A 19565-nucleotide genomic window follows, 5' to 3' on the forward strand; every position below is an offset into this window, starting at 1 on the left:
GACAATCACCTGCGGGGGGTGGTGCGGAGAAATCCACTGAAGTTCACTTGGTTTCAGAGCAGAGTGTGTCTGACTACAGTCAGCCTGTGGCCTTAAAGCAACTGAAGTGTGTTTGCTGAGACCATTACAACCTAAGATATATTTTGTAACTAGCATAAGATATATTTTGTAATCCGAATTATTCTTAAAACCTGTGAACATTTGTGAAGACAAGTGGGAGTAAAGAAGTATTGTATTATTGTCCAACTTTTCATGTTTAATAAATGTTCATTTTTGTTTTCACAAGCTAATTGGCAGTCCTGTGACTCTGTTCCTCCGTGTTTTCTAAAGTAAAGGTTATAGCCACTTGAGCCAGGGTTCCATTCTGGGACCTCCCCATCCAGTAGTCACACCAGCTGGGATCGTAACAGAAGTGACTCGGGAGGTTTCATTATGTTATATGAGTAAACGGTTGTTGTGGTGGAAGGATAGTCATTGATGAAAGCAACTGAAGATGGTTCAGCCGAGAGCACTGCCTTCAGGAACTCTGCAGTGATGTCCTGAGGCTGTGATGGTTGACTGCCAACAACTACAATCAGCTTTATTTGTGCTAAGTATGACTGCTAACCATGGGAGAGCTTACCTCAATTTCCATTGATTTGAGTCACACTCGCCTCACCACTGGAACTCAGCTCTTTTATCTATGTTTGGACCAAAGCTATCATGACGTCTGGAATCCATCCTGGCAAAATCCAACCTAAATTTGAGTGAATAGGTTATTGGTGAGTAAATGTTGCCTGATAGCACTATCGATTATGTCTTCTGACACTTGGTTGATGATTAAAAGTAGGCAGATGGGATGCCAATTGGCCAAATTGTATTTGTCCCACCTTTTGTGGACAAGACACACCTGGGCAGTTTTCTCCTTTTGTTATGTTGATGTCAGTGTTCAGTTGTACTTGAGCAGCTAGACTGGAGGTGTGGCTAATTGTGAAACACAAATTTTCAGCACTTCACTAGCATGTTGACAGGGCCCATTGATTTAGGTATATCATTTGGGGTGAAATTGAATTGGTTGAAAACTGGCCTTTGTGATGGTGGGAACCTCAGGACCATGGCTCCCTCTAAGCAGCATGGGTGTGCGGCTGCGCAACAATCATGTCATGGAAGGAATTAACAGGTCAGACTGTAATTTTAAAGGGGACTGCATTGCAACAAATGCACCAATTCAATTTCCATTTACGAACAGCGCAAAGAAATCTGAAGGTACCAGCCTGCTCCAGGAAAACCCGACCTTGAGCCCAACCATCCAGTCCAGGACCAGAAACTGTCAGACACACACACGCACACTATATTTGTGATGCAAAACATCCACGAATTGCCAAAGCAGGTGTCGCCTTTGGCACACTTCTAGGGTGGCATGGTAGAACAGTGATTAGCACTGATGCTTCACAGCACTAGGGTCTCGGATTCGATTCCCGGCTTGGGTTACTGTCTGTGCGGAGTCTGCACGTTCTCCCCGTGTCTGTGTGGGTTTCCGCCGGGTGCTTCAGTTTCCTCTTGCACTCCCAGAAAGACGTGCTGTCAGGTGAATTGGACATTCTGAATTCTCCCTCCGTGTACCCAAACAGGCGCCGGACTGTGGCGACTAGGGGCTATTAACAGTAACACATGGTGTTAATGTAAACCTACTTGTGACAATAAAGATTGCTATTATTATTATTATACATCAGTCTGGGAATGAAGAGAAGTAAAGTCTATAGAGCATTAACGCTGCCCACTATGCTCTACGCTTGCAATATTTGGGACAGAGTGTAAACATCATGCCAAGGACTTCGGTGGCTGCCATGGTGTGAGTGGCCGTATATTTGGTGGCTCCAACTCGTGGCGTTTGTTTTGGACCTTTTCACTGGTTAACGGCTGGATGTGAGGAGACAAAAAGGTGCAGGAGTACCAGCAGAAGAGAGTGACCACTGGTGCATTGAGCTGAGGGCCAGAAGTGGTCGCAAAAGAGGGGAACAGAGTGCAAAAGCTGGTGCGGCATCTGCGAGACGCGTGGAAATGGCGGAGGGTTAGGGAGCAACCCTGCTGGCTCAGTGGTCAACAGAGCAGCTGGTGGACTTCCTGAATGGGAAGTTCACCTAGCAACGTAAGGAAAATCTGAGGACCTGGCCAAGGAGGTGGACTCGATTTAAGGCAGTGATCGACCGCGTGGAGCCGAGGCTGGAGCCCAGGGTCAGGCGATCCAAAAGATGGAGGAGGTGGCAGGAGAACACGAGGAGCAACTTGCCTCGATGGCAGCAGAGATGGGGCTGATGTGGGATCAGCAGAGGCGGCTGCAGGAGAAAGTCCTGGAGAACCGGTCACAGCTCCAGGGTCCCAGGTTTGATTCTTGGCTTGGGTCACTGTCTGTACAGAGTCTGCACGTTTTCCCCGTGTCTGCGAGGGATTCCTCTCGGTGCCCTGATTTCTTCCCACAGCCCAAAGATGACCAGGTTATGTGGATTGGACACACTAAATTGCCCTTCGTGTCCAAAAAGGATAGGTGGGGTTACTGGGTTACGGGGGATAGGGTGGAGGCGTGGGCTTAAGTGGGATGCCCTTTCCAAGGCCGAATGGCCTCCTTCTGCACTGTAAATTCTAAAAAAGAAGGCATGTGGTCAGGATGTTTCTGGAAATTACAGCAAAGCATCGCAGTCATGATTTCTAATAGATTTTTATGTGGTACAGTGATCTTGCTTCGTCAGCACCATCCCTATTCACCTAGATAAAGATTTTCTTGCCGTATCTTTTTAATATAACTTTTTCTGATGCTATTGATGCATTTAGGGCATCTTGGGGTGGGCCTCACTGAGGAGGGATTCTCCCTCCCCTTTAATCTAAAGACAGGTGGGCTTGGATTACAGTGGTGCATAGCATTAGTACATAGCAAAACTATCTCATACCAGTACTACAATTAGTACAGTATTTTCGGATTAAATTTTTTAATTTATTTAGAGTAACCAATTATATTTTTCCAATTAAGGGGCAATTTAATGTGGCCAATCCACCTAACCTGCACATCTTTGGGTTGTTGGGGTGAAACCCACGCAGACACTGGGAGAATGTGCAAACTCCACACGGACAGTGACCCGGAGCTGGGATCGAACCCGGGTCCTTGGTACGTGGGCAGCAATAATAACCATTGCGCCACCATGCCGCCCGTATTTTCGGATTTTTTTTCAGTAGAGTGAGCAAGATTGCTGGAGTATTAGAAGCAGTGATAATCTCATTCTTCTCGCCTCCTTTAACTCCTCTACCTCTTGAAGAGAAGGAAGACATGGCGAATAATACTGTGTGGGCTTCGCGTGTACCTTTTGAGTGTTTTTTTTTAAAAATAATATTTTATTGAAAATTTTTGGTCAACCAACACAGTACATTGTGCATCCTTTACACAACATTGTAACAATACAGATAATAATGACCTTTTTTAAATTTAAACAAAAACAACAACAAATAAATAAATATTAAATAACAAAAAAAAAACAAAAACCTAGCCCTAATTGGCAACTGCCTTGTCTCAGGCCACATCCCCCCCCCCCCCCCCCCCCCAAGTCCTGGGCCGCTGCTGCTGCCTTCTTTGTTCTCCCCTATCTATCTTTCCGCAAGATATTCGACGAACGGTTGCCACCGCCTAGTAAACCCTTGAGCCGACCCCCTTAGGACGAACTTAATCCGCTCTAACTTTATGAACCCCGCCATATCATTTATCCAGGTCTCCACCCCCGGGGGCTTGGCTTCTTTCCACATTAGCAATATTCTGCGCCGGGCTACTAGGGACGCAAAGGCCAAAACATCGGCCTCTTTCGCCTCCTGCACTCCCGGCTCTTGTGCAACCCCAAATATAGCCAACCCCCAGCTTGGTTCGACCCGGACTCCTACTACTTTTGAAAGCACCTTTGTCACCCCCATCCAAAACCCCTGTAGTGCCGGGCATGACCAAAACATATGGGTATGATTCGCTGGGCTTCTCGAGCACCTCGCACACCTATCTTCCACCCCAAAAAATTTACTGAGCCGTGTTCCAGTCATATGTGCCCTGTGTAATACCTTAAACTGAATCAGGCTTAGCCTGGCGCACGAGGACGACGAGTTTACCCTGTTTAGGGCATCTGCCCACATCCCCTCCTCAATCTCCTCCCCTAGCTCTTCTTCCCATTTCCCTTTTAGTTCGTCCATCATAGTCTCCCCTTCGTCTCTCATTTCCCTATATATATCCGACACCTTACCGTCCCCCACCCATTTCTTTGAGATGACTCTGTCCTGCACCTCTTGTGTCGGGAGCTGCGGGAATTCCCTCACCTGCTGCCTCGCAAAAGCCCTCAATTGCATGTACCTGAATGCATTCCCTTGGGGCAACCCATATTTCTCGGTCAGCGCTCCCAGACTCGCAAACTTCCCATCCACAAATAGATCTTTCAATTGCGTTATACCTGCTCTTTGCCACATTCCATATCCCCCATCCATTCCCCCCGGGGCAAATCTATGGTTGTTTCTTATCGGGGACCCCCCCAGTGCTCCGGTCTTTCCCCTATGTCGTCTCCACTGTCCCCAAATCTTCAGTGTAGCTACCACCACCGGACTCGTGGTATAGTTCCTTGGTGAGAACGGCAATGGGGCTGTCACCATAGCCTGCAGGCTGGTCCCCCTACAGGACGCCCTCTCTAATCTCTTCCACGCCGCTCCTTCCTCCTCTCCCATCCACTTACTCACCATTGAAATATTAGCGGCCCAATAATACTCACTTAGGCTCGGTAGTGCCAGCCCCCCCCTATCCCTACTACGCTGTAAGAATCCCTTCCTCACTCTCGGAGTCTTCCCGGCCCAAACAAAACCCATAATACTCTTTTCTATCCTTTTGAAAAAAGCCTTCGTGATCACCACCGGGAGACACTGAAACACAAAAAGGAATCTCGGGAGGACCACCATCTTAACTGCCTGCACCCTCCCTGCCATTGACAATGCTACCATGTCCCATCTCTTGAAATCTTCCTCCATCTGTTCCACCAACCGCGTCAAATTTAGCCTGTGCAGTGTGCCCCAATTCTTAGCTATCTGGATCCCCAGGTAACGAAAGTCTCTTGTTACCTTCCTCAACGGTAGGTCTTCTATTTCTCTACTCTGCTCCCCTGGATGCACCACCAACAGCTCACTCTTTCCCATATTCAATTTATACCCTGAAAAATCCCCAAACTCCCCAAGTATCCGCATTATTTCTGGCATCCCCTCCGCTGGATCCGCCACATATAGTAGCAGATCATCCGCATATAAAGATACCCGGTGTTCTTCTCCTCCCCTAAGTATTCCCCTCCATCCCTTGGAACCTCTCAGCGCTATCGCCAGGGGCTCAATCGCCAGTGCAAACAGTAATGGGGACAGAGGACATCCCTGCCTTGTCCCTCTATGGAGCCGAAAATATGCCGATCCCCGTCCATTCGTGACCACACTCGCCACTGGGGCCCTATACAACAGCTGCACCCATCTAACATACCCCTCTCCGAACCCAAATCTCCTCAACACCTCCCACAGATAGTCCCACTCCACTCTATCAAATGCTTTCTCGGCATCCATCGCCACTACTATCTCCGTTTCACCCTCTGGTGGGGCCATCATCATTACCCCTAACAACCTCCGTATGTTCGTGTTCAGCTGTCTCCCCTTCACAAACCCAGTTTGGTCCTCATGAACCACCCCCGGGACACATTCCTCTATTCTCATTGCCATTACCTTGGCCAAGACCTTGGCATCTACATTGAGGAGGGAGATTGGTCTGTAGGACCCGCATTGTAGCGGATCCTTTTCCTTCTTTAAAAGAAGCGATATCGTTGCTTCTGACATAGTCGGGGGCAGTTGTCCCCTTTCCTTTGCCTCGTTGAAGGTCCTCGTCAGTAGCGGGGCGAGCAAGTCCAAATATTTTCTGTAAAATTCAACTGGGAATCCGTCCGGTCCCGGGGCCTTTCCCGTCTGCATGTTCCTAATTCCTTTCACCACTTCTTCTACCGTGATCTGTGCTCCCAATCCCATCCTTTCCTGCTCTTCCACCTTGGGAATTTCCAGCCGATCCAAAAACTCCATCATTCTCTCCCTCCCATCCGGGGGTTGAGCTTCATACAATTTTTTATAAAATGTCTTAAACACTTCATTCACTCTCTCCGCTCCCCGCTCCGTCTCTCCATCTTCGTCTCTCACCCCCCCTATTTCCCTCGCTGCTCCCCTTTTCCTCAATTGGTGTGCCAGCAATCTGCTCGCCTTCTCTCCATATTCATACTGTACACCCTGCGCCTTCCTCCATTGTGCCTCTGCAGTGCCTGTGGTCAGCAAGTCAAATTCCACATGCAGCCTTTGCCTTTCCCTATACAGTCCCTCCTCCGGTGCTTCCGCATACTGTCTGTCCACCCTCAAAAGTTCTTGCAACAACCGCTCCCGTTCCTTACTCTCCTGCTTCCCTTTATGTGTCCTTATTGATATCAGCTCCCCCCTAACCACCGCCTTCAACGCCTCCCAGACCACTCCCACCTGAACCTCCCCATTGTCATTGAGTTCCAAGTACTTTTCAATGCATCCCCTCACCCTTAAGCACACCCCCTCATCCGCCATTAATCCCATATCCATTCTCCAGGGTGGACGCCCTCTTGTTTCCTCCCCTATCTCCAAGTCTACCCAGTGTGGGGCATGATCCGAAATGGCTATAGCCGTATATTCCGTTCCCCTCACCCTCGGGATCAATGCCCTACTGCCCTACCCAACACAAAAAAGTCTATGCGTGAATAGACTTTATGGACATAGGAGAAAAACGAGAACTCCTTACTCCTAGGTCTACTGAATCTCCACGGGTCCACCCCTCCCATCTGCTCCATAAAATCCTTAAGCACCTTGGCTGCTGCCGGCCTCCTACCAGTCCTGGACTTCGACCTATCCAGCCTTGGTTCCAACACCGTGTTAAAGTCTCCCCCCATTATCAGCTTTCCGGTCTCTAGGTCTGGGATGCGTCCTAGCATTCGCCTCATGAAATTGGCATCGTCCCAATTCGGGGCATACACGTTTACCAACACCACCATCTCTCCCTGTAATTTGCCACTCGCCATCACGTATCTGCCCCCGTTATCCGCCACTATAGTCTTTGCCTCGAACATTACCCGCTTCCCCACTAATATAGCCACCCCCCTGTTTTTCGCATCCAGCCCCGAATGGAACACCTGCCCTACCCATCCTTTGCGCAACCTAACCTGATCTATCAGTTTCAGGTGCGTTTCCTGTAACATGACCACATCTGCTTTAAGTTTCTTAAGGTGTGCGAGTACTCGTGCCCTCTTTATCGGCCCGTTAAGCCCCCTCACGTTCCACGTGATCAGCCGAGTTGGGGGGCTTCCCACCCCCCCCCCTTGCCGGTTAGCCATCATCTTTTTCCAGCTTCTCGCCCAGTTCCCACGCGGCTGTATTTCTCCCAGACGGTGCCCCCCCGCCCATCCTTTCCCGCACCCACTCCCCCCTTTCCCCAGCAGCAGCAACCCAGTAATTCCCCCCTCCTCCCCCCCCCCCCGCTAGACCCCCCGCTAGCGTAATTACACCCCCCATGTTGCTCCCAGAAGTCAGCAAACTCTGGCTGACCTCGGCTTCCCCCCGTGATCACGGCTCGCCCCGTGCGGCGCCCCCTCCTTCCTGCTTCTCTATTCCCGCCATAATTATCATAGCGCGGGAACCAAGCCCGCGCCTCTCCCTCGGCCCCGCCTCCCATGGCCAACGCCCCATCTCCTCTCCCTCCCCACCTCCCCCCATCACCACCTGTGGGAGAAAGAAAAGTTACCATACCGCAGGATTAATCATACAATCCCTCTTCGCCCCCCCCCCCCCCCCCCCCCCACTCGTCCCACCACTTTGTCCAAACGTTCATTTTCGTAGTCCAATCATTCCAATTTTTCTTCTACAATAAAAGTCCACGCTTCATCCGCCGTCTCAAAGTAGTGGTGCCTCCCTTGATATGTGACCCACAGTCTTGCCGGTTGCAGCATTCCAAACTTTATCTTTTTTTTGTGAAGTACCGCTTTGGCCCGATTAAAGCTCGCCCTCCTTCTCGCCACCTCCGCACTCCAATCTTGATAGACGCGGATCACCGCGTTCTCCCATTTACTACACCGAGTTTTCTTCGCCCATCTAAGGACCATTTCTCTATCCTTAAAACGGAGGAATCTCACCACTATGGCTCTGGGAGCTTCTCCTGCTCTCGGTCCTCGCACCATAACTCGGTATGCTCCCTCCACCTCCAACGGACCCGTCGGGGCCTCCGCTCCCATTAACGAGTGCAGCATCGTGCTCACATATGCCCCGACGTCCGCCCCCTCCACACCTTCAGGAAGGCCAAGAATCCTCAGGTTGTTCCTCCTTGCGTTATTTTCCAGTGCCTCCAACCTCTCCACAGATCGTTTCTGGTGTGCCTCCTGTATCTCCGACTTCACCACCAGGCCCTGTATGTCGTTTTCATTCTCTGCTGCTTTCGCCTTCACGACCCGAAGCTCCTGCTCCTGGGTCTTTTGTTCCTCTTTCAGCCCTTCAATCGCCTGTAGTATCGGGGCCAACAACTCTTTCTTCATTTCCTTTTTTATCTCCTCCACGCAGCGTTTCAAGAACTCTTGTTGTTCAGGGCCCCATGTGAAACTGCCACCTTCCGACGCCATCTTGGTTTCTGCTTGCCTTCCTTGCCGTTGTTCCAAAGGATCCGCTGCAATCCGGCCACTTTCCTCTCCTTTTTCCATCCGTGTCCAGGGGGAACACCCTTCTGGTTTACCGCACGGTGTTTTCAGCCGTTAAAATTGCCGTTGGGGCTCCTATCAAGAGCCCAAAAGTCCGTTTCACAGGGAGCTGCCGAAACGTGCGACTCAGCTGGTCATCGCCGCACCCGGAAGTCCTACCTTTTGAGTGTTAACCAGTAAACCTGACTGTACTTGTTTGACAAATATGTTACAGATACTTAGCTGTGAAATATTTCTGTTTTGAAGATGAAGTAAAAGTTTTTTAAAAGAGGAATTTTGGCTAATTTATAGAAACCTTCTATTGGTGTAAAATTAGAGTTGGGAAGAGACGAGCTTTCCATCAAATTAATTAGTTATTAAGAAAATGGCTTAATCTCAATATTGTGCCTCATTTTACTGGAAAATAAATTGTACGTTAACAGTGCAAGACATTAATGCTCAAAACAGTCATCAAGTGCAGGATATTAAGACACAGGCTGGAATTCTCCTAAAAAAGCATGATGCGCGGTGCAATTTCCACTAGGTATTGGGCGCGATCCCGATTGCAATCCACCCACACGTAATTTTATTGAAGGGCGGGGTGTAGTTTTGCACGAGCTCAGAGATGGACGAGGCCTAAACACGCCAGCAGGTCTGGTTCTTCCAAGAGCAATGTGCCGTTTTTAAAGGGCACCCTGATCTCTTGATTAAAGTGACAGGACCTGTTGCTAACTTTCTCCTTGGTTCAATTGCTCTGTTTTATTACTTTTGCTCTCGAGTCGCCAGGTATCTTTATGATACCGCCACGAGGTTCAAGTCCGAGTAATGATCAATAACCCAATACACCGATTAGTAAGATTCAAATCAAAGCACATTTATTATACACAGTAATAAGTCATGTTGCAGCTGTATAGAACCTTAGTTAGGCCACACTTGGAGTATAGTGTTCAATTCTGGTCGCCACACTACCAGAAGGATGTGGAGGCTTTAGAGAGGGTGCAGAAGAGATTTACCAGAATGTTGCCTGGTATGGAGGGCATTAGCTTATGAGGAGCGGTTGAATAAACTCGGTTTGTTCTCACTGGAACGAAGGAGGTTGAGGGGAGACCTGATAGAGGTATACAAAATTATGAGGGGCATAGACAGAGTGGATAGTCAGAGGCTTTTCCCCAGGGTAGAGGGGTCAATTACTAGGGGGCATAGGTTTAAGGTGAGAGGGGCAAGGTTTAGAGTAGATGTATGAGGCAAGTTTTTTACGCAGAGGATAGTGGGTGCCTGGAACTCGCTAGCGGAGGAGGTGGTGGAAGCAGGGACGATAGTGACATTTAAGGGGCATCTTGACAAATACATGAATAGGATGGGAATAGAGGGATACGGACCCAGGAAGTGTAGAAGATTGTAGTTTAGTCGGGCAGCATGGTCGGCACGGGCTTTGAGGGCCGAAGGGCCTGTTCCTGCGCTGTGCATTTCTTTGTTCTTAGTTCTTCTTTTGTTCGGGTTCTGAGTCTGCGGGATTCGAAGTTGGTACGGATTGGTAGCTAGGAGCGCATATCTCGTAGCGAGCGTTGAATTAAGACTTACTTCGTTCGGTGGTCACTGCACCGGTCACGGTCAATGTTGGTTCGAGTTGCTGGGTGGCCCGGGCAGGACGAAGAGGTGAAGAGAACGATTTGAACTTGGGGCTTAACTCTTATAGTCCTCAGGGGCTTCCCGCCTTTCGGGGCGGACCCTGTACCTGGTCCCAAGTGATTGGACTTTGTCCCAATCGCTTGGTTCGATCTTTGCTTTGTGTGTCCAAAATGTTACTTATTGTTCCCGGGGATTGCTCATCAGTATGCAGATGGCTGCTACATTGTTATGGTGATGGTCGCTGGTATCGATGTTGTCTGGCCTTTTGCAGAGTTTTAATACACAGCAAACCTGCACCTGCCGGTTTCTGTCTTGGCTGAATTTCCCATCAGCCTTTGCCGTTCTCCATTTTAAATCGGGAGTTGGCCATTTTAGGTGGCTACAGACCCAGCCCCCCCCTTTCCCAGGACATTTCGACCCCTGCAGATTAGGGGAGCACCCCCAACCTGTCACCACAGAAGGGCAAACTCTTCTCCCCCCCCCCCCCCCCCACCACCACTAAATGATCATGTGCCATTCTCTTTCCCCCCCCCCCCCCCCCCAAAGCAGAGGCATCAATGCCACCCACAGTCAGAGGCATCATTGCACCCCCCCCTTGACAAAATACAAATTTCTTTACCCGTCAGTCTGGCCTCAATAAAAGTCGAGATGGATTTGCAGGTACAGCATTAGTTATTTTATTTGGCTTCTGTTGCCCGACGTATTAAGCAGTGGCCACTATGATGCCTTCGCAGGACTCTCAAGCACCTGGAGGTGTGGGCTGCCGAGACCCCCAACAAGCATCCCCAGGGGCTGTATCCCAGTAGATGAGGCCCTTAAGTAGGCAGATATTAAGAGCCTCAATTAGTGTCCAGGTGGGAAGGCTGACCACAGGGTTTTCCACCCCATACTTGATCAGGTGGAGGCAGGAAGGTGGCGGGGTCCCACCGAACACTTTCCCACCTGTTTAAATGGCTCCCTGTCTCCAAACCCACTACTGAGTGGACATTAAATTCCACTCCAAGTCTCACTCTATTGCTGAACATGCTAGTTTCCAGTCTCCCCATAGCGCAAATTAAAATATTTTATCCCCCCAATTAGCCATTGCCATCCCCAATTGCTTCATGACCGACAATATTCTCTTCCCCAGCCCGAGGCTCTGTTTCTCCAATTTTGGCCTCCTCCCTTTTTCGCATCCATGACAGCCGAGTCTTCAGCCATCTGGATCCCATGCTCAATTCTCCAGACAAAGTGGGATCATTGCCCCCGTGGAGTGAATTGAAGATCTCCGGACCTTGCTGGTTGGTTTATGCTGCTCCACTATTTTCTTTATATAAACATTTGTATTTAGTTCTCCATTATTTTTAAGGCATGTTGGATTTGCACACTAATTGGCCATTAAACTTGTTGCAGAAAGTTAAGACTAAAACAGTGCAAGTATCTTTTAGTGACATGATGACTGATAATATACCAATCAACTTCTAACCCAGAAAGGGAAAAACGTTCAACCTCATTTCTGGATTTAGTAAATCATTGTTTGAGATTTGAGACGCCAGTTGCAAGTCTTGCTGCCTTTGAGACTACTGCTTAACCTGACAGCATTCAACAAAAGCTTCTGTTCAGCTTCAAGCTCCCGCAAAACTCAAAGCTAAACTGTCTGCTACAGACCCGCTTCCTCCCATTAATTGCATCACCTTTATCCCACTCAGTTCCTCTGACCCGTTTACCTAGGTTTAAACACAATGTCTCAAATTACCTACTCTCCAGGGAATATTCTTTCTATGAATAATGGTCCATTAATTCTCTGTTTTTAAATGCATAGATGGCTGGAATGATTGTTGATCTCACTTTTATGACATCTTAATGGCCCCTTTTGCAGCCAGTGTCTGGATACCTTAACCTAGATTTGTGTATAATATTACAACAGATATGAAATACTATATATATATATATATATATATATATATATATATAAATATTGTTTCATAGTGGGTCTTATGCTGGAACTGCACACCTGTACTGGGGGATTCTTTCAGCCATTGAAGACATTGGCACAACTTACAAATTAAAGTCCAAGGGTACCACAATGAAGGGGGGGGGGGCTGGTGTTGGTGACCACATAGCAGAGGGCCTCTCTCGTGTGAGGGTGACGAATGTGATATAAAATAGCAACATAGGACTCCTGCTGTTTGGAAAGACCCCCTATTCCATGTATTAAATTGCACTCTTTGGTGTGGAATAGGAAATTGATAGCAGAGTTCTCGATGAGTTGAAGTTTATCTAGTGTTAATGATGAGAGTTTACCTAGGAGAGCATTGAAGCATTGTTACATATGGAGGTGACAAATCCATAGATATCCTTTCTTCACCGTAAAGTCAGATTTGGACTGTTAGACCGTTCATCTACTCCAGTGTTACTCCTGCAAAAGGTGTGTTCCTCATACGATCCCAGCTGATGTTACGGAGTAGAACCCAACTTGATAGATCTTAACTTTTATTTTTTGTTTAGAGATGTATTTATTCTTGGTATTTTGGTGCCTGCTGAGATGTAGTTACATACTTTACTATGAGATTTAATTTCATTTGATATTTTTGTAAGTCATGTAAATTTGATTTTTGAGATGGAAACTCTAATGAGCATTTCCCTCACTGCTGGATTGGTTTGGTGATATCACAAACTGAGACTATTCCCATGCACCCAGGAGTTACTCCATAGTGCAAGAGTATTCAGCTTTTGTCTTGGATATTCAGCTCAGCTTTTGTCATTTTGGGCTATGTAGCTGAATACTGAAAGCGCCAAGGATCGTGTGCACGCATATATTATAATTGGCAGTTTAAAATGTGATTTCTTTATGGTGAGTTATTTCCTATTTCCGTTAGAAATTCCAAAAAAAATTCATAACAAACTTTGAATGTATCTGAACAGGGTCACTGAGTTCAATCATGGATGTTGTCATGTGTAATTTCCTTCATAGTTCAGCATTCTCTTGAAAGACAGTGGGTCTTGTACTGTCCTTGTGATGGGACACTGGTAGCAATTCAAGGGTACAGTCTTCCTATTCCGAAATAAGATTAAACTTGATAGATAATCTGAGTAAATACAAACACAGAAGATGCACCCATGGCAAATAGCAAAATGATCAGAAGATAATGTTATTTTTTAAAAATTCAATCTTGGGATGTTGGCATCACTGGCAAGGCCAGCATTTATTGTCCATCCTTAATTGCCCTTGAGAAGGTGGTGATGAGCTGCCTTCTTGAACCGCTGCAGCCCTTGTGGTGTAGATACACCCACAATGCTGTCAGGGAGGGAGTTTCAGGATTTGGAGGGGAACTTCCAGCTGGTGGTGTTCCCATGTGTCTGCTGCCTTTGTCCTAGATGGTGGTGGACGTGTGTTTGGAAAGCGCTTTATAAGGAAGCTTGGTGATTTCCTACAGTGCATCCTGTAGATGGGACACACTGCTGCCACTGTGCATTAATGATGGAGGGAGTGAATGTTTGTCTATGGGGGTGCCAATTTGTCCTGGATGGTGTTACGCTTTGTGACTGTTGTTGGAGCTACATTTATCCATTCAAGTAAATAACATCCAAATTGTGACACACAAACTTTAACTGTTTAGATGAGCGTTTGAATGGCTGTATGGTTTTTGGAACTTGTATGATTTCTTGTCCCTCACTGCAATGTTGACTCGTCCCAGGATCCTGGCTGTCAGGTTACAATGGCCACCTACTACAGTTGGCAAAATGCACCTGAACGAAACCACGCACTATAAACAGTGGGACCTGCATAAAATGGGCATACTTTTTCCTGTGGATGCCACTGTGATTGCAAGCAGAAATGTGCCGTATTACTTCACTGGTATTGGAAGAAAATATCGTAAAACGTGCATGCTTGTATTGCAATCCTTGCTATTAAATTTGCTGTGGGTGCTTTTACTGATGTAAAAAGATTTTATTATAAAGTGCACTTAAAATACTCATCAATTGTTTTTTCTTAATGCTCATCAAACCCTATGTCACGAGTGTAACCATGAAAATAATGGTTTCTGTAACTTCCACTGTTTTCAGGATCTTTGTATTATTTACATGGAATTTTGACTTGGATAGCATTTTCTTTCACTTTCAAATATGATCTGATTATAACTTGGTGTGTGTTTATTTTAAGACTTTTTAAAGACATTTTCTTTTGTCTAGATTTACTGGACTGGAAGGACCAAGTGGCTTTGGTTTTGAACTGACCTTCCGGCTAAGACGAGAAACTGGAGAAACAGCACCTCCAACCTGGCCAGCTGAGCTAATGCAGGGTCTGGCCAGATATGTATTCCAGTCAGGTAAATTTCAATAATTGTTCATTGCTGACATTCTTACAAAACAAAACATCTTCTACAGCTTGTATTATATTAAGAATTTCGTGCAGTACTGAGTCAATTTTGAACCATATTGCATTTTTGTACTTTCGCCCTTGGTGTTTCCTACTCAATGATGTACCTTTACGTCTCTTGCTTCTCAAATTGGTGGGGTCCCTTATGAAGGATTCCATACCACCCTCTGTCAAACACTTGTCTCTTGCGGTCTACTTTCTCCTGTAAAAAAACAAATTGGGAATGAGCAACGCAGTGTGCTGAAAAGTGACATTGAAGGGGCGCATGTCAAAATGCAAATGTGTAAGCATTATAGTTGAGGATCTTCAAGCAGCATATATACATTTGCTGTGAAAATGAGTGCTGTTGCGAACAGATTTGGCGGAGTGAAAATTGGAGGCTGTCAGGATGCCCGCAGTAGAATATTTTGAGATAAATGCAAAAATAGCATAGCCGTCGCACATCCACCATTCTCCTGATGATGGCAGTGACCTTTTGGTACTTTATCGATGTGCTATGGACAGTTCAGCTTTTACTACTTTTTCTATTTGCTGATGTGTTTTGCATCCTGTTGTTTGACGTTTTGTTTGCCCATTGCAGAATGCAGTGCAGGCTCCCACCTTCCCACAGTCTGCCCGAGTACTCCCAGGATTTCCTCATTAAATTTCACAGCCATTTATCTTCCTCCTAGTTGTTGCCATTCTCTCCCAGAGAAGCAGAAAGCCAAAATTAAGGGACAGAATTTTTAAAACAAGAGCACAAATGCGAGGGCAAACTTTGGTTTGTGACAGTTTTAACAAGATCTTCAGGCACTTAAAAAAAAAAATTTAAATAAAGCTTCAAAACAAACCCTAGGATTAAAATATCCAAATTTAAGATTAGAAGTCTGATTTCTGACTCCCGTCTGGGTCAATATTACACGTTGTACGCAGGTTTCTAGAGCAGTGTGTTGAGGAACCGACTAGGCTATTCTAGATCTAGTATTATGTAATGAACAGGGGCTAATCAATAATTTAGTTGTAAAAGAACCTTTATAAGTGACCATAATAAGATAGAATTTTCATTATGTTTGAAAGCGAGGAAGTTCAGAGGAAGTTCAATCTGAAGGCAGGGTATTAAAGCTGAATAAAGGAAATTCTCATGGAATTTGCAGTGCAGAAGAAGGCCATTTGGCCCATTGAGCCTTGGAAAGAGCACCCCGCTTAAGCCCACCCCACCCCCATAACCCAGTAACCCCACTCAATCTTTTTGGACACCAAGGACATTTTACCATGGCCAATCCTCCTAACCTGCACACTTTTGGCTTGTGGGAGGAAACCGGAGCACCCGGAGGAAACCCTTGCAGACACGGGGAGGAAGTGCAGACTCTGCGCAGACCGTGAACCAAGCTGGGAATCAAACCTGGGACCCTGGCGCTTTGGAGCAACTGTGCTAACCACTTTGCTACTGTGCTGCCCATAATTATGAAGGCATGGGAGACAAATTGGCTGTAGTGGAGCGAGAATATATGTTAAAAGGCATGACTGTGCATAGACAATGGTAGTCTTCAAAGAACTTTTGCAAAGCTTACAGCACCAATACATTCCTTCAACTTGCAAACGCCCCAAAATGTCCAGTCAACTGTGGTTGTCAAAGGAAGTTAAGGATTATATAAATTAAAGTCTCCAGAAATAGTAGCAAACCTGAGGATTGTGAAGTTCTTAGAATGCAGCAAAGGAAGGTCAAAAAACTGATGAAGAAACTGAGAACAGACTTTAAATGCCATCTTGCAAAATTAACATGAAAACGGACTATTGAAGCTTCTATAGGTATGTGAAAAGGGAGGGTATGACTAAGACAAAAGTGAGTTAGTTAAAGGCAGAGTCAGGAGAATTCATAAGGTGAATATAGATGGCAGCGAAGTAAAATTTTTTACTTTGTGTCTGTTTTCACTAAGGAAAATAAAGGAAATCACCCAGATGTAGAGATCCAAGGGACTAGGGAGAATGCGGAGTTGAAGGAAATTAGTCTCGGTAAAACGATTGCATTGGAGAAGCTAATGGGACTGAAACTTGATCAGTCTCTCCCCCCCCCCCCCCCCCATACCTGATATTATGCAACCGCGGGTGTTGAAAGAGGTTGCCAAGACATAGCCGATGCATTTGTGATCACCTTCCAAAATTGTATTGATTCTGGAATGGTTCCTGAGGATTGGAAGGTAGCAAATGTCACTCCACTATTTAAGAAGGGAAGGAGAGAGAAAACGGGGAATTACGTGCCTGTTAGACGTACATCAGTCATTGGGAAAATGCTAGAATCTATCATAAAGGATGTGATAAATGGACACTTGATCAATCATGACCTGATCGGGCAGTCGGCATGAATTTAGGAATGGGAAATCATGTTTGACGAACTTGTTGGGAGGTTTTGAGGTTGTTATTGACAAAATTGATAAAGGAGAGTCGATGGACATGGCCTTCTGGAAATCCATATATACTAAGGTCCCCACAGAATGTTGATTGGGCGGCCCAGTAGTACAGTGGTTAGCACTGTTGCTTCACAGCACCAGGGTGCCAGGATCGATTCCTGCTTGAGTCACTGTCTGTGCGGAGTCTGCACGTTCTCCCTGTGTCTGCGAGGGTTTCCTCCAGGTGCTCCGGTTTCCTCCCACAAGTCCCAAAAGACATGCTGTTTGGTAATTTGGGCTTTCTGAATTCTCCCTCCGTGTACCTGAACAGGCGACTAGGGGCTTTTCATGGTACTTAATTGCAGTGTTAATGTAAGCCTACTTGTGACAATAAAGATTATTATTATTACGATTATCAAAATAAAAACACATGGAATAGAAAATAATATAATGGTATGGATTAGGGATTTGCTAACTAGCAGAAAACAATAGTAAGAATAAAAGGGTCATTCTTGCATTGCCAGGATGCCCCTTGCCTCAAAGGATATTATTGCCATAGAGAGAGTGCAACAAAGGTTCACCAGACTTGTTTTGGGGATGGGGTATGAAGAGAGATTGGGCAAATTGGGCTGTATTCTCAAGAGTTTTGAAGAATGAGCGGTGGTCTCATTGAAAACTACAAAAGGAATAGACAGGGTAGATGCAGGTAAGATGTTTCCCTTGGTTGAGGTGTCTACTGCCAGGGTGCATGAATTCAAAATAAGGGGATGCTTTAGGACCAAGATGAGGAGACATTTCTTTACATAGGGAGTTGTGAATCTTTGTAATACTCTAAGTCCCCGAGGGCTGTTAAAACTGAGGTCATTGAGTACGTTTAAGGTAGAGATTTCTAGATTTCTGATTAACAATAACGTAAAGGGTTATGGGGTTAGTGTGGGTAAAAAGCATTGACGTGTCAGATCAGTGATGATTCATATTGAATGGCAGAGCAAGCTTTGGCCTCCTCCCCCCAAGATGGCACCAGTGTGTGGTGACTCTCTGAACTCTCCCCCACAGATCCACTTCCTATATGTCTTATAACCGTATTAACCTTTTAAAACGTAATTATCTTATGTCCTATGTTTTTCAAGTATGGAATGGTCCGCCTGGACTGTTCACAGAACAATACTTTTCACTGTACCTCGGTACACATGACAATAAATCCAAATCCAGTGGACTACTCTTGGATGCTGACCAGCAAAACTGAAACCAGCCACCAAGTAATTAAAATCCAATTTTTGTCTTGCTTCAAAAATGTTGGGACGCATCAGAAATGTGTTTGGGGGGGGGGGGGGGGGGGGGGGGAGCTTAATGAGAGTACGGAAGTGACTGAGCTTTTGTGAGCTCTGGCACTACTCATCTTTCAACCCTTTTCTTTTATCCTGATGCACACCCCATAATTATTTGTTCCTGCTGTGCATGTCCTGCGCTATGTTCCTGGAAGATTCTGGCTAGATTTTAGAGATGGAGAACCAAATTAAGTCAAAGAAATACTAATTTGATTGAGGTGGGGGTGAGGCCCAGCTTGCAGTTTCGGTTTCGTTGGTGAGCGGGCCTAAGCTTCGCCTATGCTGTCGAAGTCGAGATGATGGCTGCCATTGTGAATCATGTTGTGGACGATGGTCTTGGTTCATTGGTTCAGGTTGTTGGTTCTCACATTAATGAACGGCGAGGTATCCTTAAGAGTGAATGAGGCGGAGAAGAGAATCCTGTCACTTGATAAGGCAGCTTCCTTGGTGGGAGCTCACCTTGGCAATCCTGTTACATGGTATGTTGAATATACTGGTCAATTTTCAAAGATGGGGCCAGACAGGGAGTAGTGTTCATGCACCCTGTCTTCTGAGGGGAGCTGGGAACGAATTCCCGGCCGTATTTGAGAATTGGCTGCCATGCTTTTGTAATCTCAATTTAAGGGCTGGTTGTTTCAAGTTAGACGGAGCACATTGTATTCGGTCTTCAAGGCCTCGGTTGGTCGGAGACCCTGATCATTGATCTTGCGCTGTCTTGTCCTCTATGTTCGTCGAGAAGGGTTGGAGGCGGCTGGAAACTTCGGGTCATCGGCTGCTGCCGGGACCTAGGTTTCTCGCTACCTGGGCTTTGGGACTACAACATGGCCGGGGTGCAGTGACTTCTATGGAACTCTGGAGGGATCCTGAATGCTGCTCGACCATCCTGTCCTGGCTTTGGCCTTTCCAGACTCAGTGGACAGTGATATTATCCTGCAGTTCATCAATAATAACCTTGTATTTATGCCGCTGATTTTGTGTTATTGTCTTTTCTCCTGACAGGGTGTACAATAAATTAGCAGAGGCGTTGTCGCCTGTTATGATGAAAATCATACTGAATTGGTAGTATGGCAAGAGATTTGTGCAGCATTTACCTAGTTTAGCTTTTTTTTAAATGTGCTGTGTAACCCTTGCGTTTACA

General features: G+C 46.3%; 1 protein-coding gene across 2 annotated transcripts in view; it reads left to right on the top strand.

Annotated features, from left to right (window-relative positions):
- sufu (suppressor of fused homolog (Drosophila)) overlaps positions 1 to 19565 on the top strand; it is a 174358-nt gene that overhangs the window by 57012 nt on the left and 97781 nt on the right. For both annotated transcript variants that reach the window (XM_072479578.1, XM_072479577.1), the window contains exon 3: positions 14547 to 14683. In XM_072479578.1, coding sequence (XP_072335679.1) covers positions 14547 to 14683 — 137 coding nt within the window. The remainder of the gene's footprint in view (positions 1 to 14546; positions 14684 to 19565) is intronic.

Source organism: Scyliorhinus torazame, chromosome 16 (genome assembly GCF_047496885.1).
Source record: "Scyliorhinus torazame isolate Kashiwa2021f chromosome 16, sScyTor2.1, whole genome shotgun sequence".
Classification (NCBI taxonomy): Eukaryota; Metazoa; Chordata; class Chondrichthyes; order Carcharhiniformes; family Scyliorhinidae; genus Scyliorhinus; species Scyliorhinus torazame.